The sequence below is a fragment of the Eleginops maclovinus genome, chromosome 3 (genome assembly GCF_036324505.1).
Source record: "Eleginops maclovinus isolate JMC-PN-2008 ecotype Puerto Natales chromosome 3, JC_Emac_rtc_rv5, whole genome shotgun sequence".
Lineage (NCBI taxonomy): Eukaryota > Metazoa > Chordata > Actinopteri > Perciformes > Eleginopidae > Eleginops > Eleginops maclovinus.
Window position 1 is genome coordinate 11,694,483 of NC_086351.1, and position 25,191 is coordinate 11,719,673.

Sequence of the window (25,191 nt, forward strand, 5' to 3'; positions counted from 1 at the left end):
AAAAAATCACTCTCAAAAACACATGTGAGGGTCCAAATGTTCAACATGTGCAGTGGGAAGGAAAAAGTAAACGTTGCATGACCGCAGTGTGGAACGTTACTGGTTCTGTGTTAGAAATCTCACAAAAATATGTGCATCAACATATACTTGAAGAGGAAAAGTAGTCATTATGCAGGGGGCCCTTATTGAATTTTAATTATTGAGACATTAATGTGTTTTATCACTTTAAGTGTCAACTAAAGTTGGGGATCATTCTTACAGTTAAATACTTTTGGGCAGCGTAACCTATAATAACACAGCATCATTTATTAGTTATATTTTCATGTTAAATGATATATCTGAATCTCCAAAGTTACTAAAGCTGTCAGATAAATGTAATTGCAAAAAAGTCCATTGAGATGTGGTGGAGTTGGAATATAATCAAACAACAAAAATGAAATTCTAAAAGTACCTCAGAATTTGTACTCAAGTACCGTTCTAGTTACTCTCCACCACTTCACATAAAACTGACCTTGTGCCGTGTGTGTGTGTGTGGGTGTGCGTTTGTGTGTGTGTGTGTGTGTGTGCGTTGTGTGTGTGTGTGTGTGTGTGTGTGTGTGTGTGTGTGTGTGTGTGTGTGTGTGTGTGTGTGTGTGTGTGTGTGTGTGTGTGTGTGTGTGTGTGTGTGGAGATGAGTCATTGAATGTGACCTGCTGCAGCCACCAAAAGCAAAATGGTGAACAGTTAGTGGACTGCGCTACATCACATAAAACTCAACATGGTACCTCTCCTGTGTTTGTGTCTGCACTCTCTCCTCGCCTGTATCCTGGCAACACTTTCCACAACACACACACACACACACACACACACACACACACACACACACACACACACACACACACACACACACACACACACACACACACACACACACACACACACACACACACACACACAGTTGTTGAGAGCTTTTGGAAGGGGTTTAAAGTTAATACAGAGGAGGTGGATGGAAGACAGGGAGAGTAAACTGTGTGATGGATGGCCTGACCTTCACCACGCAGTCGCACACAGTTGTTTTTGTCCAAAATGTTTTCCCCCCAATGTGTTGCGTACCATTTAATTCTAAAAAAGAAATACTATGTTGATTGATTTACCTTCAAAATCTGCAGTGATTGTGTTGATTTGACACCAGCTTTTCATGTATATTTAAAATGTAAATCAAAAAGATGTCAGTAAATCAACGTTTAATCTTATTTCAAAAGTATTTGTGTTATACTTTTCCATATTCAAAGACAAGCGACATTAATGCCACAGTGCTCACAAGAACTAAACATCTGGCTTAAATCCAACGAACTGTACACAACATGCAACAACACACTCAAAGAGATTATTTGCACAGTTACATAAATATGCTACAGAAGTATACTACATGTACAAGTATCACAACGTCCATGAGGAAATCCTTAGTCACGTTACAGTTGACAATGATGTTAAAAATAAATGTCTAGAGGGAGAGAAGTGAAAATAAATGTACAGTAAATATTAAAGTAAAGAAATTCTGAATAAGATATTATCTCATTGTATAATCAAAACATGTTAGCTTTCCAACTTTCATGTTGCAGATAATTCTTTAGTTTATTCCAATATTAGGAAGTGTTTCACCACTTTATTCATCTTCCAAAAAAATACCACCATTTACATTTTTACATTTGGGATATTACCTATAACATACTGTACATTCTATATTTATTCTATTAGTATTCCACACCTCTCACACTTATTGTACATATTAAATCCTGCTTTATATTTTGTTTTTATATTTTGTATTTGTTAATATTATCTCTACATTTTTGGTCAAAAATGTATATATATACTGTATGTTTATATTGTAATTAGATTGCCTTGTTTTTATGCTGCTGCAACATAAGCGTTTCCCAAATTGGGATCAATAAAGTAATTCTATTCTATTCTATTAGTTAAACCCCCCCATTCCAGGGACATTGCAGTAAACTTAAAGGTACTCCTCCAAACTGAAGTTTTGCAGGAGAAGCGAACCATCCTCTAACTCACAACATATTGAAAGTCTATGTGTACTTTTTATTCCCCAAAAACAACTAGACATATCTGCACTTTGCATACTTGTGTGACTTTTAAAATACATTTAATTTAGGTCTGTATGAAAACGAGTGCGTCATTTTAAACAGTGAGTGTTCATTTTCACATTGGAGGCCTGACAAGCTTTGGCTGCCCCTTGTGACTTTAAGTGAATTGGGTGACCTCCTCTGTTATATTATTGTAAATAAAAAGACAGTTTGAGTGGGATGATTGTATTACTCGTCGAGCACCTTAATCCCAGCGAAAAGAAAGGAGCATATAAACACATTCTTTAAACTTCAGTAACTCATTGTGCTTTTATAACCTAGTCCCGGAACAAACATCTGGGGATGATGCATACAGTACATCAGACCAAATGCTATGTTTACTGCTGAGAAACTGAGTACATGGCCCTTATAAATCAAACACACTGACGACGTGATGATGAACAAACTGTAACATTGTTTTTTTCAGGGACTAGTTGTGACTCAATCCCACTGTAATACTAATGTCATACAATGTTTCCTACAATGTGTCACTACCGGGAACCATATGAGAAAATCATTATCACAGTTACACAGATGCAAAACAAATCAGTCAGTTTGCAGTTTAAAGGTGCCATAGAATGGAAAACTGTATTTACCTTTGCATAGTTGAATAAGGAGAGTTCGGTACATTGAGCTAACATACCGTAAAGCCTTTCTGAGAACCAGGACCTTATCGTGGTGGAGAGGTTTGTGTGCCCCGATTAACCTGGGGGCTGTGTTGTCTGGAACCTTGTGTTCCTGGTAGGGTCTCCCATGGCAAATTGGTCTCAGGTAAGGGGCCAGACTAAGATTGGTTCAAAAAGACTCCATGAATAACACAATTGGAAGCGAGGATACCCGGCCCGGAGGAAGCCCGGGGTCCCCTTCTGGAGCCAGGTCCAGAAGGAGGACTCGTCAGCGAGCGTCTGGTGGCCGGGCTTGCCACGGAGCCTGGCCGGGCACAGCCCGAAAAAGCAACGTGGGCAACACCTCCGCTTCTCCGTCCTGCGGGCCCACCACCTACGGGAAACAACGATGGGGTCGGGTGCGCTGCCAGAAGGGTGGCAGTGAAAGCAGAGGGTCTCGACGGACAAGACTCAGGCGACAGAAGTTGGCTTTGGGGACGTGGAATGTCACCTCTCTGGGGGGAAGGAGCCGGAGCTTGTGCGGGAGGTGGAGCGTTACCAGTTGGATCTGGTGGGGCTCACCTCTACGCACAGCGTCGGCTCTGGAACCTTACTTCTTGATAAGGGTTGGACTCTATTCTTCTCCGGAGTTGCCCAAGGTGTGAGGCGCCGAGCGGGAGTGGGAATACTCACAAGCCCCCGGTTGAGTGCCGCTTTGTTGGAGTTTACCCCAGTGGACGAGAGGGTCGCCTCCCTACGCCTGCGGGTCATGGGGGGGAAAACTCTGACTGTTGTGTGTGCTTATGCACCAAACAGCAGTTCAGAGTATTCGGCCTTCTTGGAGACCCTGAAAGAAGTCCTGTATGGGGCTCCTGAAGGGGACTCCTTAGTCTTGCTGGGAGACTTCAACGCACACGTTGGCAATGATGGAGACACTTGGAGGGGCGTGATTGGGAGGAACAGCCCCCCTGATCTGAACCGGAGTGGTGGTTTGCTACTGGACTTCTGTGCTAGTCATGGATTGGCCATAACAAACACCATGTTCGAACATAAGGATGCTCATAAGTGTACGTGGTACCAGAGCACCCTAGGCAGAAGGTCCATGATCGATTTTGTTATCGTATCATCGGACCTGAGGCCGCATGTTTTGGACACTCGGGTGAGGAGAGGGGCGGAGTTGTCAACTGATCACCAACTGGTGGTGAGTTGGGTCGAGTGGCGAGGGAAGCCTCTGGACAGACCTGGTAAGCCCAAACGTGTAGTGCAGGTGAACTGGGAACGTCTGGAGGAGTCCCATGTCCAGGGGGCCTTCAACTCACACCTCCGGCGGAGCTTTTCAGGCATCCCTGTGGAGGCTGGGGACATTGAACCAGAGTGGGCGGTGTTCAAAGCCTCTATTGCCGAAGCTGCGGCAGGGAGCTGTGGTCTCAAGGTCTTAGGTGCCTCAAGGGGCGGTAACCCTCGAACGTCGTGGTGGACACCGGTGGTCAGGGAAGCCGTCCGACTGAAGAAGGAGGCCTTCCGGGATATGTTATCCCTGGGTACTCCTGACGCAGTTGCAAGGTATCGACAGGCCCGAAGGGCAGCAGCCTCAGCCGTGGCCGAGGCAAAGCAGCGGGTGTGGGAGAAGTTCGGAGAAGCCATGGAGAAGGACTTTCGGCCGATTGTCGAACCTCAGATTGAAGAGGAACAATGCGGTTTTCGTCCTGGTCGTGGAACGACGGACCAGCTTTTCACTCTCGCAAGGATCCTGGAGGGGGCCTGGGAGTACGCTCATCCGGTCTACATGTGCTTTGTGGATTTGGACCTATAGGACCAGGTGGAGGGATTATATCTCTTCGCTGGCCTGGGAGCGCCTTGGAATCCCCCAGTCAGAGCTGGTTGATGTGGCCAGGGAAAGGAAAGTTTGGGGCTCTCTGCTGGAGCTGTTACCTCCGCGACCCTGACGGAAAAGCGGGAGAAGATGGATGGATGGATGGACCGTAAACCTCAAACACCATTGTTTCCTCCTTCACGTGCAAATCCTGAATATGCATATCACAGCGGTAAAACGGGCGAATTACAATAATCCCTGTATGTTACGTCACACACGGTAGTCCAGCCCCAACATTTGCATACACCAGCTACTGGAAACACTAACGCTCACAGACGGACTGGCCATCTGGCATACCGGGCATTTTCCAGGTGGGCCGACGTGCTATTTTGGCCGACAGTCCCTTTTTTATTTATTTATATATTGGTCTGACCGGCCCATAAAACCAGTTGATCAGCAGCCCGATTGACACATCACATCGTTAAACACCAACCCCTTTCGTGTTGGTCCTGCCTGCGTAATGCATTCGGCAAAAAAAAGAGCCAGCGCAAGGTCTGCGGCCCATTGGTTATTTTCTTAACTGACACTGGGCTTGCCCAATCTGTTCGGATCTTTGAAAATGGAGAGAAATCGAAAAAGAGGTGCAAAGAAGCGGCGAGAAAAGAAAAAGCTGGCTCTTCAAGCCAATGCTGCCAAATTCGCCAAAATTAGTGATATGTTTGCCACGGCAGGGACTTCATTAGCTCCTGTAGCTGATGCCAGTGGTAGTAGTGGTGGTGGGCGACATTGAACAGGGACATGCAGTAAAACCTGCGGTAAACTGGACTCCTTTCAGAACACTTGTAATGAGTAGGCTAAAGCAACCCAACCCCCTGGTAAACCTGATAAAATGATAAGACGTCAATAAAATATGTTTGGCTAATGTTCTATGGCCAAGTTAGTTTGTATTGTAAACACAGGTGTTTATAAGACATTGTGTATTTAGCCCTCAGCCTCTTGCTCAGCTCTGCAACGGCCCACTGCAATATTATATATATGTATATATATGTTATATAATAAAATAATAAAGAGTTTTTAGCTTGTTGTTGGCGATCAGAAACCGTTTGATATTGATGAAGTGAAAAGACATAGGCTTAGTAATATTACATGCAAAATTGATCATGTATATATATATATATATATATATATATATATATATATACATATATATACGCATATATATAATATAATATATATATAAATATATATGATATACATTATTATTATATATATTATTTATATATATATATATATATATATATCCACTCAATACATGGCTTATGGTACGTGGTTTTAAAGAGTTGCACAGTTGCTATACACATTCAAAAGACCGAAAAGGTGTGCGTTATCGAATGTGGTGGGCCAGTCTGGTCCAAAATGCCAGGGCCAATTTTTTGGTTGTCCGCCCCTGCTCACGCTAACATTTACCACTCCGTAACGTTGCTCTCCAATCTCCGACCAACTGGCTGTTCTTCAAATTCATCGGTTTCCTCCTCCGATAAAGGTTCAAACATGTAAGGCTGGATGCCAATATCCTCCATGGTTCATCTCTCACAGTTTCGTGAACTTCACTTACTTCTGTGGGCTCTGAGGCAGCCATGGATTGCGCCTTGTAAACCAGCCAATCAGAGCAGAGCTCGTCTTAATTATTTAAATGAGCCCCAAATAAGAGAATTCAGCTCGTTTCATTCTAGGATCAAATCATAGGGTTTTAAATGGGTCTGTAAAACCACATCTGGAAATTTTTTGGATCAACCAAAGTTATATACCTTCTTTGTAGACATCAGAGAACAATTTAAATACCAGATAGATGCATTCTATGGCACCTTTAATATATACTCTTTTAAAACAAGTTAACAATGTTCTAAAAAGAAAAATGCTAATATAATAATATCAACTTTATAGTCTTTTTTAAACCTTGAGAGTCCTTTTGATTGTCGTATTAATGACATAGATATTTTTATGTAAAATAACTTATGGGAAGTATTTTTACAATGAAGATTATTATAAATTGATGCGTTTAATGTAAATATTAAAATAATTCCATATCCTTGTGCCTTATTAGACATTTTGTCATGTCTAATACTGCAGCAGCATCTAGTGGTGGTTTCTACTGACTGTTTCCTGAAAATAAGAAATCAAACCATTGCAGTTAGTGGTGTCACTGTCAATGGTGGAGGAAATCTAATGGTAAATATACCTCATTACAGTTAAATATCCTGCATTGAGAATGTTAGTGGAGTACAAATAAATAATATATATAAGTCTTACCAGGAAAAGAAAATCCTGACTGACTGAACCTTTAACTTTACATTCTCAGCAGAATGAGGAAGAAGCAGACACTCTGAACATGATTCATCTATTTTATCTACAGACAAAACACAGTGTGTTTAAGGACACCTGCCATTGGTAGCATTATGAAAAACGATCTCTATCATTTATTATTGCATTTCTCAGCCTTGGAGGTATGAGATCTGCAATGGCAAATGTGAATTTTATTATATCATTCCAACTCTAAAAAGGAAGTTGAAATCTGTGAATTATTGCTTTATATTATATTAGGAGGAACATTTATACTACGGTCAAGCATGTAAAACAGAAAATATAATAGAATCCTAGTATAGTAGCCTATGCCATTATCTATCCCACTTGTGAATCTGAGATTTAGGTTATAAAATACTACACATTAGAAAAAGACAACATTTTGGGGAAAGGGAAGCATTTAATTACCATTTAAGAAAATCATAGTATGATATGCTATAAAAAGGGCAAAAAAGTAAGTGTGTGTGGGATATAGTATGGCAAAAAGTCTTAAAAACGTCATAGTAAAGTATACAAAGTATACACTTCTTGGTGTGGATTGATATGACTGCACATAGTCCCTTGATCCTCCTGAGCAACGGTCAGGTTATCGAGTTAGAGAGTATCAACAATCTCTGAAAGGCCCAAATTGACCAATCGGAATCGAGTATTCTAACCTTTATAAGCTCTGCAATAAAGTATAATATGATGCACCGATATAAACTGAACAGTGACAGCGCACCAGCTTAGGTAGCAGTGACCGGCACACTTGCAACCTGAAACCTGTATGCCTGACACACACTGACCTCAGATGGCTGTCGGTTAGCGGGACGTCCTGCTGCATTCAGGGTTGTGGCAGTGAGTTCTACACCAGGCCAGCCTTTCTTAACCGAAACACGAAATAAGGGCACCCAGTGGTTGGTATTATGAGTTTTATTAAAGCATTTCCATATACAAAACATAATCCACATGAGTTACATTTCATACATACAACTGTAGATAAAGATGTGTAACATACATGTGCTGTGAAAGCTTTTAAATAATCTGATATTCAAATAGCACAAATAAAATTGACATTCTGCTCTTTCCTGTGGGCTCAAACACACTTGAACACGCCGCTTCGACCCGGTCATTAGTGTTTAACTGGAGAGTATCAGGAGTGCTTCTGCTTTCAACGTGGCTGTCATATACACTAAAGTCAAAGTGTTACCCAAACTGAAAAAGCTTCATAAATAATATGATGTAAGATGAACCCTTAACAAGCATCCCTTTTAACCCATAAAACTTGAGAAAAAAAAAGCTACAAACTTTGATTTAACTCAGGATTGTATTATATATGTATATATATGAACCGTAATTCACTTAATTACCGCTCTGACAATATACCTGTAGTTCACATGCATGTCCTCCTTTCAGTACATAAGTGTGTAGTCTGTAAATATCTGTAAAAGTTTTTATTGCTCAGTGTTTCAGCATATTGAAAACCTAGCTCAGTGTTTCCCAACCTTTTAAAACAATTTCCCAGTTTGGGATGAATAAAGTATTTCTGTATTTCTGAACCTTTTTGGCTGGTGACACTTTAAAAAAGAAGAAAATGTCCGTTTATTTTCATTTGAAGCACTTAAAGGAGGTATCCAGTATCTATTTAAATAGATACTGTAACTGAATCATTTGTCTTTCTCTTCCCTATAATCATCTTTACCCTACAGGATGGTTATCAGAATGCCAATACGTTGGAGAGAGCACTTTAAAGCTTAACGTCAGCACAGCTGGAGTCAGTGATGGTACACTTTATATCAAATTCAGTCAATATCTTATTAAGGTCTGCTAGCTGTCAGGTCTGTATATGCACATTAATCTGTGGTTCATACACAGCTCTGGTTCTGTAAATGGGAACAAACTAAGTGGTTCGGAACAAGCCACAACACATATCCAGCCAATCAGCAACAGAGGGCGTGAAAAGGCCAAGGATGTAAATCTGGCATATGCCAACAGGACTGACAGGGGGGTGTATTTGTTTGTGTGAGGAGATCAAATATCAATAACATTTCTCCAGAGAGGCAGACTCCACCTTTACATCTCACAGACACTGTTTTACTTGACATCCAGTGCACTGGAGTAAATCATCCAAATACTTAAGTGTAAATGTAGAACATGTGCATGTTAAGTAGACACAGGGGCAGCACATAAAGGGAGAAATATTGTGACTGGGTTGGAAATAACACCTGAGAAAGAGTGTTGGTGTTACAATGACACAGCCCAGTAGGAGTCCATATCAGAGGATCAGGTTGAGTCAGTGCTGCATCGAGTCCCAACCATTACGCTCTTTGGAAGATCTACAATTTCAACCCCTTAGAGTCTTTCAGCAGACGAGGAGGTCGAGTGTTTTGGCACAAAAGTCAGTTTGTAACAGCGTCTTATCAGCCACGCAGAGAGGTGTGTATATAAGGGTTGCCCGAGGCAGCATAAATAGTGTCATATAAGAGACTTCTATCCAACGAAGATCTTCACGAGGAACTGGATCTTCCCTAGCACTGCATACAAACATACCAGTTATTTACTTAAATAGAGTTAAAACAATCCTGCTGGGCAGATATTTTCTCATCATGGCCTGTTTGTCCACAGAGTGTGCGTGTGTGTAAACAGTTACACAAGTGTGTGTTATTCTCAGTGGAACACTGGTGAATGTACAGCTCAGGACTGCCCATCTTGTCTCTGAGCTCCGATCACATGAGGATTAAACTGAGAGATGATAATGGTGATGTCGTCGCGGTACATGCGAGCCAGCTCCTCGGGCAGCGACAGCATTTTCGACAGTCTCTCGTGGTCAACTGTGCCAAATTCGTTGTTTCCCACCGAGTGACGTATCAGGTGGGTCGCCGAGTTCTGATCCTCGAAAGCGGAAGACTCGCGAGCCTTTCTCTCGTCGAGCAGCTCCTGCATCTGTCCCAGGGTGACCTTGTAACCTCCCACTTTGAGGGGCTGACGCTGGTGCACCCCTGTTATATACTCCCCCACAATACGAACCACTTCCTGTCTGTGGAGGGTCTCCCAGAGACCGTCGGAGCCAATCACCTGCCGGGACAGGCAAACAAGAGGAATCAGAAAACATACGATTGTAACATAGGAAAAGATAAGTTTCTCACAAACACATACTGTAAGTTATTATGCCTTGAGTTAGAACAGTCAATGAGCTTTATGTCAGAATATTTATCATCAAATTTGACTAATACTGCCAGTAGAAAAAAATGTTGTTCAGAAAAGCAATGTAATAGAAAAGATAGAATCGTATGTTGATTAACTCGATGCGGTTTATACAATTCGGGGAAGAGTCGTCAGCTCAGAGCACCTTTTTTTTCGGGAAACGTTGATAAAGTAGTAATTAAGTCTGAATTTAAGGATAGAAATCTCCTGTACAAAGAGTTATGTATTACTGCCATTACTTTTGGAAACAAACGGATTTGTCTTCTCTCACCATGAAGCGATCCTGTGGCCGCAGTTTGTGGTAGGTAATCTCTGGCTCGGCCGTCAGGTAGGGGGGTGTGTGGTAGTTTGGAGGGATAAACTTGGTGTGCTCGTTTTCATGGAGCTGATCCGGCCCGGACTCCAACACACACTTCTGCAACTCAATACTCCACTTGAACTTCACATCTCCAAAAGCACGCAGCGGCATGAGCAGCCCGAGCAACCGGTCCTGATAAATGGGCGGACAGAAAGAGGGGGGGGGTTTGAATAAATGCTGCAACAACAACCACATAAAGCACATTGGTAGGATTATTACCTGTCGTATAACTGTCTTCCTCTCTGAAGGAGGGTGTTCAGCTCGTATCCGTTCCACCTCTTCCTCATTCTGGGCGCTGTGGTCGTTAGAGAGTGTGTGAGCGGTGAACGAACCGTCCTCCTCCTGCACCCCCAACACTGCCCGAGCGTCTCCTGAATTGGCAATGTAACTTTAAAACAGAAAGGATAAACATCAGTTTAGTTCAAAAATGTATGTCACTAAACACATTAACAGGAGCGTGTGGAAGTGTTTTTCCTCCTCACAGGTCTGATCCATCGATGTGAGCCACACAGGCCGTTGCTCCAGAAAAGGCAACCCTCAGAACCCAGTAGTGCAGGAAAGCATTCGGGTCTCCAACCTGCAGGGCAGAGCAACACTGTGAGTGAATGACACCTGAGCTCCTCTTTAATCCATAAAAGTTAAACTTGGATGCCTACATTTTTTATGCACTGCTGCCTTGGTGCGACAGCGATATTCAAGATGCATCTTAAAAGGACCAGTGTGAAGTATTTAGGGAAATGGAATAACATATTTAAATATGATGTTTTAATTTCTCTAAAATCACCAAAAACTTGTGATTTTGTTACTTTAGAATGACAAACTAGCAGCTCTGTTTCCCATTAACACAGCTGAGAGTTTCTACCTGAGCCTCCAGGGAGATGTCATTGTCCAGCCTCTTGAAGGCGTTCAGCAACGCCTCGCGTGTGTCTGGAACGTCGCCTGGGCTGAAGAAAAGAGGGAGTAATATGTGTTAAACACACAGACAGAAAGGTCAAGAACAGAAAACAGCGCTATTGGCAAAACATCTGAAGCGCCAGTGTTGGTGTGGGCGTGTTGCTATAAGGCACAGACGATGAAGTGGAATCGGAAATGTTGGGAAAGCCAAATAACCAGTCTTCATATTGCACTTTTTTTAAACTATTGTACAACTGAAGAATTATCTCCAGCAGACAGTGCACTGTTTTTTGGCAGTGCCTTAAGTGTAGTTCTGATAACATACTGGTCTCACTGAAGTTAATGAAGAAGCCTGCATGTTTGCCTCAGTGCTGTTGTTTCAGACTTTGTTGTGTATCCTCTGGTTCTCACCTGGTCAGATCTATTAACTCCTGCCAGTATGTTCGGAGGCTGTTGAAGTAGAGAGTCTGGGCCTCTCTGCTGAAGTAGTCGTTGGGGTGTTTGTGCCACTGCAGAATAGGACTGAGGGCCCGGCCGGCCTCCACCGCTGCTTCGAGCTCACACAGTGTATTATGGGGCAGCAGAGACACCGCTATGTAGTAAAACAACCTCTCACTCAGTGCCTGGCAGAGAAGAGGAGAGTTCAAAATATAATGTTGATGCATCAGGGTATAGAGAAATAACGAAGAAAACCACAAATGGAGTGGTCTTGTTGTAATTGGATTTGAAATGCGTCAGGTCTAACATTTCAATTTCTAAAATATAAATTGGTATCAATTCAATGACTTGCCTTTAATTCCTACATAGTAGAAGAATGTCTGTAAAGAGCAGTAAGATCTTAACCTCCAACCAGCAAGTTTAATAGTTACCACCCTAATTTCATCAGGTGCTTGCCATGCTATAAACTAAATCATTTATTTTTGCAGGTTAGTTAAAGATATTTTACTCAAAAGAGTCCCTTTAGAAGAACATCTGTCTCTATTAAATTTGGAAGACGAAGCAGGGAGGTAGTGAGGTCATATATAATGACGTTTTGTCAGCTTTACCTGTGCACAGGCACAGCCTGCATGGCCGTCAAACACACCCAGCAGCATTCCTCTCGTCTGCAGGCACGTGGCTGCACTTCTGCGGTCTTCTATCGGAGCGTTGGCCGGCAGCTGATTACTCTCAAAGCCCATCACTGATGACACATTCTTCCCATCAAACTCTGGCACCTGGAACATCATCATGTAAAAATGGTGAGATGAAAACGTAAACATAGAGAGAAGGCCAGATGTTTGCTTGAATTACCACAAACCTTGAAGCTGTACTCGTTGGCTTTCAGGATAGAGTTGACCTGCGGCGGTGTGAGGATGTAGCTGCGAAGCACTGAGGTTGTCTGGTAACTTCTCGAGTGCTGATGGCTCTGCGATACAGAAGAGGGCTGTCTTGAGGGGGAACTGTTAGTAATGGCTCCTAGCTGGGACTGGTGTTGTTGGCATGGTAACAGACCCGAGGCCCAGAGCTTGGCACGAGGCAGGCCCCTGAGCAGCTGAGACGTCACAGGCATGGCTGAATGTGCTCTGCAGGAACATACACAAAGAGAAAACCAGTTATGTACAAGCTATTGAAAAGACACCCTGTACATACACAGCTCTGACAGAAACAGCTGTATGTTCTTTTATCAAGAGGCGTTCACCTGCACAGAACAGGGTGGTCTCTCTGTGACCCATCAGGAAAACAGTGTGAAAACAGAAAAGGATTATGAGGTTAAATTAGAAGTTGGGACCGTTTGTAGAAGGACCTTAAACACTTCCAAAACAACTAAATATAGGTGATGATTTGTTTTCTATATAAAACTACCAACCCAGTACAATTTTCAATATTGAAATATCAATGTTTCAATCATATCCTCAGAGACATTTTCATTCCACAGGCCATAAGACTATTAACTATTACAATGTATTTATCTACATAGATATCACTGTAATAAAAACTATTTAATTTAACTTACAGTACACTGTATCTCTACATTCTGCTGTTGTATATCATATTCTATTTACTCGTATATAGACTTCTTCTTGCACTTTTTATTTATTTGTATTTTATTCTCTTTTTTATCTTATTGTTCATTTGTTTGATTGTTTTATGTTTTAAATAACTATGTTGCATTGTTGGAGGAGCTCGGGACTTAAGGTTTTCATTGCCATTACTACAATGTAGCTTATGTGCATATGACATTAAAACCGTAAAACCTTTGAATCTTGAATATCCAATCTTTGGTATTAAAGCTCTATCCCTATGAGCCTCCGTTCTCATATTATGTGTCATGTGAGTGATTCACATTAAATTGGATCAATGGATTAAGCAGATTTTTGATTAACTGCCGTTGAGTAGAGAACACCCTGGATGGTTACTGAGCCGAACATCAGACACATCTTAATGCTGTTCCCATGTGGTGAAATGCAGCTATGCGCCTAGGAAGTGTACGAGTAAATATTTGTGTTTAAGTCAGCCGCAGCAAGGGGATACAAATTTGAACAATTTTGAAATGTCAAGTCTTGAAGTGAATTTTCAGACACCAGATGGGAATGGTGAGGGAAAGGAATGAAAGAGATCAGGTTTGAATATCATGGTAGGTAACAATGGTTTTATGTGAAGGATGTCGTCATGCCTCTGTTCATGCAGCATATTGTGGCTAATTAGATACAGATCAACAACATAATACAGATAGTCAATTATCAGGCTATAAGGTGCAGTCTAATATCACAATCTGGCAATACAACATACCTCTTCTGGAAGTAATGTTCAGTTTTAGAGGTCCAACGTTATGATCTTTGTGGTTGATTTCTATTGTGTAAGACTGACAGGTCTAATAGTTGAACACACATCTTTTGTACAGTTTAATTCTAACAATCATAAAGAGTTATGTATACACGATTGTTTTATTAGACTGCATTTGATTAAGCTAGGTGAACCTAATGAACTGGTACCATTATCTAGTTGTAAAGGGAAACTGAAATGTCTCTAATACTAATCTTCAAACCTTTCTGCATGCACACCCTAATAGAGTATCCTGCTATCTCAGCAAGCATACAATGTGGAAATATAAAACCAAGGGTAAGTTTTTCTAACCTTGTTATGTGTTACTGTGCCATACTCAGCTCATGTTGTTATGTTGCAGGAACATGTGCATTAGGAGACCACCCTAGCTTGAACCTACTTGCAACTCTGCCCTTTTTTCCAATTTTAGGTCAACAGGGCTAAAAATAGCTTTGGCGAGAATCTCAGCCCTGACATTTGGATCCTGAGAAATGTTCTGTCTGGTCATGATGTCCCCCTGAACTGGACCCTGAGTGCGTATCTCCATATAATCTATTACATAGTTTAAGTATATCTGCAGCTGCTCAGAGCTCCTTTTAGTCCCTTTCTGGTTAAAGCTGCAGCAGCACAGGTGATCTCAGCTCAAGTGACTCTAAAACCTTTCAGTGCAAAACTCCTCAAACGCCCCAGGGTAAACTCGCTCGGTTTGAGTGAGCTTAGCGAAAGCCTAACACCCTTAACTTAAACTATGTATGAGTCACAAAAACCACAGAGGGCCCGTCCCAGCTCCGAGCTCTGCAAGAAAGTTGTCATCACTAGCCTCCCGAAGCTAGTAGCAAGTCAACCAAACCACAAGCTAACATCAGAGCAGTTAGCGTACCTTGCAACACACAGCATTCATCTCAGAGCCACATTAGGGCATTTATCTGGCATTAACAGGTAATATAAAGGTAATCACTCAAATACAAGCGATGTGCGTCAGTAAACCAGGGACAGCAGCCAAATTCATGCTAATGTTTAGGTTAGCTAGTGGTGTCTGGGTTACACCCACCAACTTCAAACTGCATAATGTCTGCTCACATAAGACCTAAAGGGACACGCACATCACACCCTATACCGAAATGTTGAAGAGCGCAGAGCAATATTCAGACTCACCTTAACCGATTGCTTTGAAGAAGTTATTGAAGTTCATGACTTAACACCACCCCTCCGGTCTGTATCATTCAGAAGCGCCACACTGAAAACTGGACGCTGATTAGCTAAACTCTGACAGCCGTGATGACGTCACGTCAGCCCCTCACGCACGAGCAGGACTTTTAAAACCAGGGCCTGAACATTACACAACGCATTATGCATTACCATTACGTATTACCAGGAAGGTAGTATTCCTACACTCCGGTTCTTTTACTTTTACCTAAGTACACAATCTGAGTACTTCTTCCACCTCTGAAAATAAGGTGGAAGAAGAATATAACAAATGAATTCTAAACGTACCCTAAATTAAACCTAAGTGTGAATGTAAAGTATGTTAAGACTCAAACGTAACCACTGAGTGTATGTTGAACTCTTTCAAGAGGAATATGTTTTGATACTTAATTCTTTATACTATCGAAGTTTGTTCAATTCTAACAATAATCTACTAATATTATATTATCTAAATGCATATTATTGTTTCTCTGTACTATGATGTGTAGCACATGCAACGCAACGTTTGTATATCTGTATGTTTTTTCAATAAAGACCAGGAAAAGGGCCTTTAAAATCAGAGGTGAGCTTTTCTCTCTATTTATGTGTGGTTTGTTTGCTCCTAAACTGTGTGCTCCCTTAATTCCCACAGAACATTTAGAACCTGTCATTCTTTGGCAACATGACTCCACTCAAACTCTCATATGGATTTATGTATTTAAAACACAATATGGATATCTTGTTATAGGACAAGCAAAACATGTCTGTTATGACATGTAATGTATGTGATTGATTAATCCATAAAACACAGAAGATATGAAAAATCAATTTGATTTTAATAAAATTATCTTAAAACAAGACGATCTTCATATCAAAATCCCTTAATCAATAAAAACATTAGCATTTTTACAAAAAACTATGATATTTACATCCAGAAACAGCAGTGAAAATATAGTATATCCAAAGAAAAGTACAAAAAAGAGTTGCACAAGCTGTGAACAGTAAACATAGTTGAGAGGAATGCCACTAAACAACACTGACACTTCCAATCACTTAGCAGGGAATTTTATATCAAAAATCTCTCATCCACCAAAGTCTTGTTGACGAGGTTCTTTCTTCCGAGAGTGTTGCGGATCAGGCGAAATATCTGTAAAAAAAGAGATGCCATTGAATATATGTTCATTTGATCGCATTGTAGGTAGCATAATGAATATACCCAATACACTTACTATTTGCTGTACGCATGTAAGCACAGCTGCAAGCACAAAGCTCTGAGACCCGAGATCAACGACACAGAAGAACAAAGTGTCGAAAATGAGCAGCGTAGCCTCATTTCCATAAAACAGCACGTCACTGAAAGAGTGGGCCTCATCTGTGGGGAGAAAATCCAACAGACCTTAAAAACACATAAATGCATTTATAAACAAACAGAAATGTACAGTAGCCTGGGCAGAGGTCATTACCATTGTAAAAGATGCTTTTTTCACTCGGTTCAAGAAACTCCATCCCTATGACCCTCTCCAACATCATCTTATCTCTCACTATATAGTCCATGTCAGGATGTGCCTGAGATAAATAACTCAATGTTAGAGACAGAACAAGCTCGCCTCTACATGACATTTTTCAGCATAATTAATTTACAATTTAATAAATAAATGATACAATCAAACTCTGCTGGGTTCAATGTGTTTGTGTGAATTTATTAATGTGCGTTTGTACTCACATGGTCTATAACGGATCCAAGGAAGTGGTTCATGGTCTGGTAGCCTCGGGCCCTCTGCTCAAACTGGTTAGCTGATGATGTGTCCATCAGTCGCGATGGCCCGTTCCTCTGCAACAAAGGAGTCAAGCCACAGTTAAAATCAGAAACCAGAGAGCTAATATTTTCCTTTTTCCAGATCAATTAAAACCACAACAGCGAAAACACACACCCTGCCAATCTGCTCCCGTATCCTGTCATACTGCAATCGCAGGCGGTTGGTGAGAGAGACCTGAAAGGTCTGGATCTCTGAGTTCGGCAGTAAACCTCTCTGACCACACAGGGACTCCTTTAGAAAAGAAAAGGAAGAAAGATAAAGAATTAAACGTGAAATCAACAATTTCATGAACAAGCTACAGCTAATAATACATCATGAAATCAGTTGGAGAACATACAGATTCTCTATTCAAATTGTTGTTCATTTCCTCCATGTTAGTGTCTGCATGCCCATGTACTGATCGCCCGTGAATGTAGTAGCCAAAACAACGGTGAGATAGCAGCAACACGGAAATCTAGATAGAAAAACATGGACAAAGTAGACTTGCATAAATAAAAAGAATTCCAGACACATACATTGTTTAAAATGTAATATAAACATTGATACTTACATTACTGATGGAGCAGAGATCTACAAACTGCCGGATTTTGTCCTCTATAAAGTGCTCATGAAACACAGTGAAGAAAATAACCTGTAGGGATAAATAATACGCTTTTAATGGAACTTTTCAAAAGGCTACTGTATTTCCCTCAATTTTTGAGAAAGACAGGCAGAGGTGAGAAATCAAAGCGGAGGTGACAGAAAGGCGATAATGATAATGACTGGGGGACGTTTTACCTGCAGAAATCCAATGCAGAGCCACAGTGTGGATGCCAGAGCGTAGCGCAGCATGATGCTGTATGAGGGGGTGTATTCCTGAGTGGAGCGCTGTAAAGTTGGCCAGGGGTCCCTCAGGGCGAGGTTGGAAAAATCTAGCACCTGAAAATTACAACATATGTTAGCAATATAAGCAATGAGTAGCTGAAGTAATTGAGTTTATGTGTTGTAAGATGTACTTCTAGAAAGAAGAGCACAGCCATGATCTGAAAAGTTGGGCTGATCTTGCGTATGGTCTGGATCTCGTTCCATTCATTGGCCACAAAGTATGTCCTCCAGATACTGACAGGAGAGGGGTCACGTTTCGGCTCCCCAGCAGCTAAAAACAGAGTATGTGTTGAATGGAATAAACAAAAAATAAAAATACTTTCCTTTGAAGACTTTAAGCTCAATTTATTTTGTACCTTGAACAGTTCTGTTAGCTTTGCATCGGGGCCTCTCCCAGTCAATAAAGAAAACATCAATGGACACCTGAAGGATCAGCTTGTGGAGAAACTGGACAGCCTGGATATAAATACACAAAACAATATATTCTTTTGTGTTCCTTACAGAAGCACACCATCTAGCTTTCAAAAGCAAATGTTTACATATGTTAAGAAAGTGTCTAACCTTGAGAGCAAAGGCACAACCAATGTAGGTCACAAACTGCTCCTCCTGAGCAGGTAGTGGTAACAGCACTGAAACAAACTGCTGGGCCTAAACAAACACATACACAAATGAATCACAGGAAGCAGTCAAAAAAAAGTCTCACGTAAATCTATGCATGTTTAGAAAGAAAGGGTAAAGGATGAAAAAGACTTGCCTTTAAAGTCTAAAGGTTGCAAAGAGGAGGAAATAGAGAAGGAAGTCCATGCAAAAACAAGAGAAACACAATTTGTGTTTGGAAAAGAAATAAAGTTTAAAGAAGATCTTAGAGAAGAATTAAGATACTTGTGATAAATCCTATCAAAGAAAGACACAAAGGACTTCTACAAACCTTGTAAAAGATGAGCCAGTAAAGTCCGGTCCCCACGGTGACGGCAAAGAAAACATTGGCCAGATCTCCAGCATAAAACATCAAAAACTTCAGCAGCGTCTGAGGGAGAACGAGGGAGAGGCTTACATTACTACCAAGCTTTGCACTCACATGTGGATTGACCAGGCTAAAATAAGGACATGTTTTTGTGATTAACTTTTCTTATTTAGTTATAGAACAGACGACACTACAGACCAATACATAACAGCTGTACGGCACGCAGTGTTGAAACAGTAAATACTTTTTTTTATAAATATGATACAGTTACAGTAATACAAGAAAATAAGAGGCAGATATCAAGAAGGATAGTATAAATAAAATGAGATTAGGGAAAAAGGGGGTAAAATACATTTCCCATTAGCACTAACTTTCAAAGCTGGCCTGCCAGTGGATGGGATGGAAAGTGAGAGATGGAATTAATGACATTTCAAAGATGGACTACCTCTGCATCAATGAGCTGAGAGGCGATCCTCCTCTTCCAGCTTACGGTCTTCAGCAGAGAGTAGATAAGGGCCACACCAGCCATCACACCGAGAGCAGTCTGTGCATACACAAAAACATCAGAGCCACAGTTCATACTGAGTACTGTGACATAAAGACTGAAAAAGCATCAGTCATACAAAAAATCTATTCCTTGTCATATTAGCCCATTTAACAATAAGTGTCTGTACTCACATCTGTCTTTATGCGAGCCTCATTCTGATCCATCTCATACTCCACAGCAAAAGTTGTCTGAAAACAGATCAATTTATTCAACATATTAAACAAAAGCTTGTTTTTTAGATTTGGTAGCAAAACCACAGAGAAATACAGCCTTAACCTTTGAGTGACGTATTGATCGAGCATATCGGCAAGGACAGAACTCTATTTATCAGAGTGCACCTTCAGAGTTTCACATAAGAGAAGATTAGTCAGTGTGGCCACATCATCTCTTGTATGAATAACTGCCTGTACGAAGGGTTAGTAGCTCTCTCTGCTTCAAACTCAAATGATGTACTGTATGTGCCTGCCTGCAAGTGTGAGTACAAATAATCAAAAGACAATCAAAATGTCAGCAACTCATTTAGCCATTAGCTTAATATGCTTAACCTAAAAAAAAAAAACAGCAGCTCTATGTTTGTGTGTGTGGATTTGTGCTTACTCACAGCCACAGTTTGCGTATTGATATCCGTGATTGGAACGTCTCTGTACGTCACAGTCATCAGAGGCGGGAATACCTGGCCTTCCTGGGTTCGGGGAACCAGCTGGAACCTACCAAACACACGGTTGATAAAATCATCACCCCGTCACAAACGAACAAAAAGAAGCTTTGACTGTGTTTTCTTTTTGTATTAAGCTGGAGTATTAATTGGCAGCAAACCTTATTTTGACACTGCTGGCTACACGGATGACTTTGGGCAGGGAACTCGTGCTCTTCTCTCTTCCACTCAGCGTATCGACAACAAACATGCGGCGAGACAGGTACCAGTTCTTCATGCTCTCTGTAAAATGGCAAACATATTAATACAATGCACACACACACACAAATAGAAAAAAATAGAATCCCACCTTGGTTGATTAGGCGCCCATTGTATTGCTGGTTATAAACCAGTGTAGGCAGGGGGAGAAGTTTTCTGTTCTCTCCTCCACCAAGATCCAAAAATACATCATAGAACAACGGCTCCGGATGGGCACCCAACAGCTCTGCTACTGAGAGATCACACTACACACACACACACACACACACACACACACACACCCCCACACCCACACCCACACACACACACACACCCACACCCACACACACACACAATATATTCGAACTGGGCATTGCATGATAGTTTGTGCACAGTCCCTGAGCTCAATTTAAAGGACAGATACTCACACTCTCTTGGTAAGCAGTTCCGAAGCTGAAGGCTGCAGATTGTTTCTTAGTTGTTCCTGGACAAAGCTGAAAGAGCAGAAGTGAAGAATAAAGTTGGAAAGGTATAATTACCTATATTATTATACTAGATATGAAGCACATAACACATTTTAAAATGTTTTCAATAATAATGTAAGAGAAAAAGTGTATATACTCAAGCTGTACTGATTGATAGTATAGGAAATTGTATGAACATGTATAACCAACATCACTAGGGGAAAACTCAGAAACAGTAACAAAGAATTTAACAGATACTGTACATCTACATTAATATGCTTTAAAAATATGCATGGAGTCAACAATAAGAAATGGCTTTTGTGAATCAGTTTCTGATCAACTCCGAGGGAACTGTGACCTTCAGTTTCATTATTGGGCCAATGTGTTAAAACTAGGCAGTTCTAATCATATCTTAAAATACTTAACAATTGTTTTGTGTTTTTAGACTTAATATACTTTTAATTATCAGTTATTTGTCATCTTACCTGGAGATTACCTGCTCCTACTTGTTCCCATCTGAGGAACTCTCCTCTGACATTATAAACAGCAGCAAGCAGTTTAATGTCTGTGTTCTGTCGGACAAACATAAATAAAAAAAACGTTTACTGCTTAATTTGTAGAATCCTCAAGTAGTGATTTCATTGTGATAACTGAAGGGTGATTAAAGTGTATCATTCACCTTGTTTCTTCCTCTGAAACTGAACCTAATGGGGACAGGATCGGTCTGAATCACTCGACCTGCCAGTCCAGGTTCGTCCCCGTAGTAAAGCCATGGCAGATTAACTCTCCTAGAGACAAAGCAACCAAAATGCTTAATGTTCCCTCTGGGTGCAAAATAATTACAGTATATGGTTAGAAATCATGCTATTTAATCCATAAATTGCAAAGACGGCACAATATATACACATGCTGTGTGCCATGATAGTGTTGATTACCAGTAAGAAATATCTTGAGTTGAGCTTAAAGCAGCCCGAGATCTGAAGATGGTGTTAAAGAGGCCGCAGGCATCGGAGGAGATGCTGCTGAAGGAATGCATGTTCATCACACACATGTTCCCAAGAGCCTGACATGCTGTCAAGTTGGAGAATACCTGTAACCACACAAACCTGCTCATGAACAGCTGAAATATACACAGAATGTTAAAAATTCTCCTCATAAAAGTAAAAGATCCTCAAGAGCTACAATCTGACAGCATAGGAGATTAGTTTTAAAAGCTGTTTTAACAAAAGACAAATTTGAAAGGCTTTGAATTGTCTGATGTTAGATCAGTAAAATAAAGAGATAGAACTTACCAGACAGGCTGCTGACGAAGAGTACAGGTTTTTGACAAACCAGGCAGACTGGACACTGAACTTCTGCAAGGGGAAAAAAGCAGAAAACACAAATCAGCATACATCAAAATAAACAAAACTGAGATAGCAAGAGAGAGAGGAAAGGGAAGACTCACCAACTGAACATAGTTGACACTGGGATTCACATTGGTGGAGAGGCTGCCAGAAGGGAAACACAGTCCTCCTGCCTGAAAATCGCAAAATGAACCATTTAAAATGCATTTATTAATGAGTCTGTTACTGAATTGTGGGTGTATGATGAGTCTGGAGGAGGATGTGAGGGAAAAAGGTCAGCAGAACTTACCAGGACATTAGGAGGGTTACACACACAGGAGGAGTTAATGAAGGAAGCCTGACATCGCTCACACCTGAAAAACAATGATCAAAGTTCCAATCAAGTTTTCATTTCTTCTGCACTGATTTCCCTTCTTCGTTTGACTGTAGGTCTGCTGTGCAGGGGTGACACACAGACTTAATTCAATATCACCCTAAAGGGGGTTGTTCAGTTTTAATTCAAATAAACTAACATAATTACTTTTTTTATCTATATTTTAACTGTACCATTAGTAAGTCAATGGCAAACATAACCACAAACATTTATGATTTTAAAATCCATGATACTTTTCCGTTCATACATGGTAAATAAATCCCTTTCAAACTCTACTTGCAGCTGTTTTAGACTTGTGACATATTGTTCCTGAACTTGCTTTAATGTATAAATGTAAACTTATTGGGTGGAACTCTGAATATGCCAGTGTTTGAATCTTGAATCTTTCAGTTGTGAGGTATTGGGTATTGGTACATACATGTCTCCACTGTAGTTTGGAACAGTCAAACCAGGGGTATTTCCGTTACACATTTCACACCTGGCCTCATCCAGAAGGTTTCCATTGATATCTCGTTCCACTGAAAAAAACACCAGCCTATATTTAGCTATTTTTACACACAAGTGTGGTAAATTTGCTGCAAGCACTATCAACATGTAAGACTTCATGAAGCATGTTTTCAATTCAATAGTGTCAAAACTGTCTACTGTGACTAACCCAGGATGTGGCCTGGTGGGCACTGGCACTTCCCCTCATCACTGAGACTGCCCGGACAGCGGATACACCCAAACCCATCTGTAATTACTGCCTGTAATGAGAGACAACTTGTCAAGAAAGCAATAACAAATGGGATTGCAATTGCGTGATGCATTATGTAAAGTATAATGTGAGATTAACAGCTATTTCCAGGTGAATTGCACATACAGGTTTGTCAGTGGGACATTGCTGACATGTGATGGATGTCTTGTCAGTTATGAGAGTTTGGTAACCAGTTTTGCAAATGCAGCTCAGTCCTGCAAAAAAAAAGGAGAGGAATTATGCTGATTAGTAGAAACAGGGATTGAAGAGTGGCAAGTTTTGAGATATTAGTTATAGTTGTATACATTTTTTTTATTAAAGTGAATTAAAAATTGAAGTTTTCTTTTAAAGTTTTCTTTCAGTTGTTCTTATGCAAACAGGCCCCAAAGTAAGGGGTCCATGCCTTAATTTGAGGAAATGCTTTATGCTCTATATACATTATGACTTTATAATCATACTAATTTACGTTCTGAGGAATTTGTTAATTAAAAAATAAAAGACCTCTACACATGCAGAGTAATCATTAGATTATGGAAAACATTAACTGTTAAAACAATCAGAACAAATGTTGTAGTTTATCTCCTTGTCAGATCAAATATAGTCAATTCGGCAAATGCATGAATTCCAACGGCACACTGTGCGGTCTGTTTGTTAGAGGATTTCCCCTTTTTCCCTCCGATGTTCAATACTTTTATCTTAGCTAACTAGCCTTTTACACCTAGCTTACTGTTACCGAGTTCAACGTGGATTTGTTGTGTCGTGGATGGCTGTTGAAGTCATCGCTAAAGTTAATTCTTTTGACAAATTACATGTTTTCTTGGCATATATATTATGTATAATCAGTTGTTTGTGTGATGGTAATCGACCTGTTGTGCTCCGGAGCTGATTTGAACCGCAGCTCACACACGAGAGACTCGAGATATCGAAAAATTCTTCCCCACTGCATTCTGAAGGAGACTTGAAGGGGATGACAAACTGCTGGCAATCAAAGAGATCTATGTAAACAGACAGAAATAATGTTATAATAGGTACTTTGTATCTGCTAACAACAGACGGTAGCGTCCCCGTCGCCATGGTAAACAACGGTCCCTTTTTTACCCACAATCCTATTCAGTATGCGTGATGACGTACGGAACAGTTCACGTGTGCGTCACGTTCAGCCTACTGAATATCTGAAATAATAATATGAATAAAACTTTGAAACAATACAAATATGCATACAAATAAAGTTATTTGTCGGTCTGTTTTTTAATCAACACGATTTTTTAAATAAAGGCCCTATTCACTGCGTGTTTGAATACTTGTTCTGTATTTATGGTTCCTTGCTGCTTTTTACCTATATATACAGTCTATGCCTATACTATCTCAATATTGTAGGCCAACTTTTACTCCACAACTTTTATTGTTCAGTAAATAAATAAACAGTAAATAAAGACATTCAAGTGTGTCCAATTTTACCAGCTGCCACGTAATACTTCCAATATTCCATTTATATTATACTTCAAATAATACTTATCCGGCCACTCTATGACTAACTATTAATGGTAGCAGATGCATTTGAACTCTTTTAAAACACTGGTAACTCTGTACTTTGGGGTGTGTGTTTTAACCTGGAAAGCCTTGTTATGATACAATGAGGTCTCATTTAAAATTGTTATTGCATTCATCATTGAAAGAAGTGTCATGATTGCCATGTGATACACTGCAAAGTCTCTCAAATAGTCTAATGGTACACTTCACATAGGCAGCATGGCTGACTTTGAGAAATACACCCAGAGCCGGTTCAGACCTCCATGGGGCCCTATAGGCAAAACTCAGCTTGAGAGGGGAGGAGAAAAACAGGGGCAACAGGTGAACACAATGACAC

The 25,191-nt window shown here is 40.7% G+C and overlaps 2 protein-coding genes across 2 annotated transcripts; both read right to left on the reverse strand.

Annotated features, from left to right (window-relative positions):
- Positions 1 to 7,796: 7,796 nt before the first annotated feature.
- pdp1 (pyruvate dehydrogenase phosphatase catalytic subunit 1) lies at positions 7,797 to 15,414 on the reverse strand. Its single transcript, XM_063879827.1, has 9 exons — positions 15,292 to 15,414; positions 12,632 to 12,896; positions 12,381 to 12,548; positions 11,746 to 11,957; positions 11,303 to 11,384; positions 10,923 to 11,017; positions 10,660 to 10,828; positions 10,354 to 10,572; positions 7,797 to 9,953 (listed from the first exon to the last, which is right to left on the reverse strand). Exons 2-9 carry the CDS (start codon positions 12,881 to 12,883, stop codon positions 9,573 to 9,575), a joined length of 1,578 nt encoding a protein of 525 aa, XP_063735897.1. The 5' UTR covers positions 12,884 to 12,896; positions 15,292 to 15,414; the 3' UTR covers positions 7,797 to 9,572.
- Positions 15,415 to 16,136: 722 nt separating this feature from the next.
- On the reverse strand, positions 16,137 to 24,408 carry tmem67 (transmembrane protein 67). The gene is made up of 28 exons (XM_063879535.1): positions 24,191 to 24,408; positions 23,451 to 23,539; positions 23,244 to 23,334; positions 23,007 to 23,106; positions 22,505 to 22,568; positions 22,317 to 22,388; positions 22,162 to 22,224; positions 21,805 to 21,959; positions 21,549 to 21,657; positions 21,355 to 21,441; positions 20,834 to 20,899; positions 20,518 to 20,671; positions 20,330 to 20,450; positions 20,115 to 20,220; positions 19,645 to 19,701; positions 19,412 to 19,510; positions 18,931 to 19,029; positions 18,564 to 18,650; positions 18,359 to 18,458; positions 18,134 to 18,273; positions 17,916 to 18,056; positions 17,689 to 17,769; positions 17,476 to 17,592; positions 17,253 to 17,369; positions 17,045 to 17,152; positions 16,785 to 16,887; positions 16,551 to 16,693; positions 16,137 to 16,468 (listed from the first exon to the last, which is right to left on the reverse strand). Exons 1-28 carry the CDS (start codon positions 24,396 to 24,398, stop codon positions 16,388 to 16,390), a joined length of 2,958 nt encoding a protein of 985 aa, XP_063735605.1. The 5' UTR covers positions 24,399 to 24,408; the 3' UTR covers positions 16,137 to 16,387.
- Positions 24,409 to 25,191: the final 783 nt, after the last annotated feature.

Coding starts and splice junctions, on each gene's coding strand:
- tmem67 (XM_063879535.1), bottom strand. CDS start 24,398: ATGGCGACGGGGACGCTACCGTCTGTTGTTAGCAGATACAAAGTACCT. Junction 21,960..22,161: donor CTTCGTCAGCAGCCTGTCTG/GTAAGTTCTATC, acceptor GTGTGGTTACAG/GTATTCTCCAACTTGACAGC. Junction 18,651..18,930: donor ACTGGCTCATCTTTTACAAG/GTTTGTAGAAGT, acceptor GTGTTTGTTTAG/GCCCAGCAGTTTGTTTCAGT.
- pdp1 (XM_063879827.1), bottom strand. CDS start 12,883: ATGCCTGTGACGTCTCAGCTGCTCAGGGGCCTGCCTCGTGCCAAGCTC. Junction 11,385..11,745: donor GAGTTAATAGATCTGACCAG/GTGAGAACCAGA, acceptor TCTTTTCTTCAG/CCCAGGCGACGTTCCAGACA. Junction 9,954..10,353: donor GGCCACAGGATCGCTTCATG/GTGAGAGAAGAC, acceptor CTGTCCCGGCAG/GTGATTGGCTCCGACGGTCT.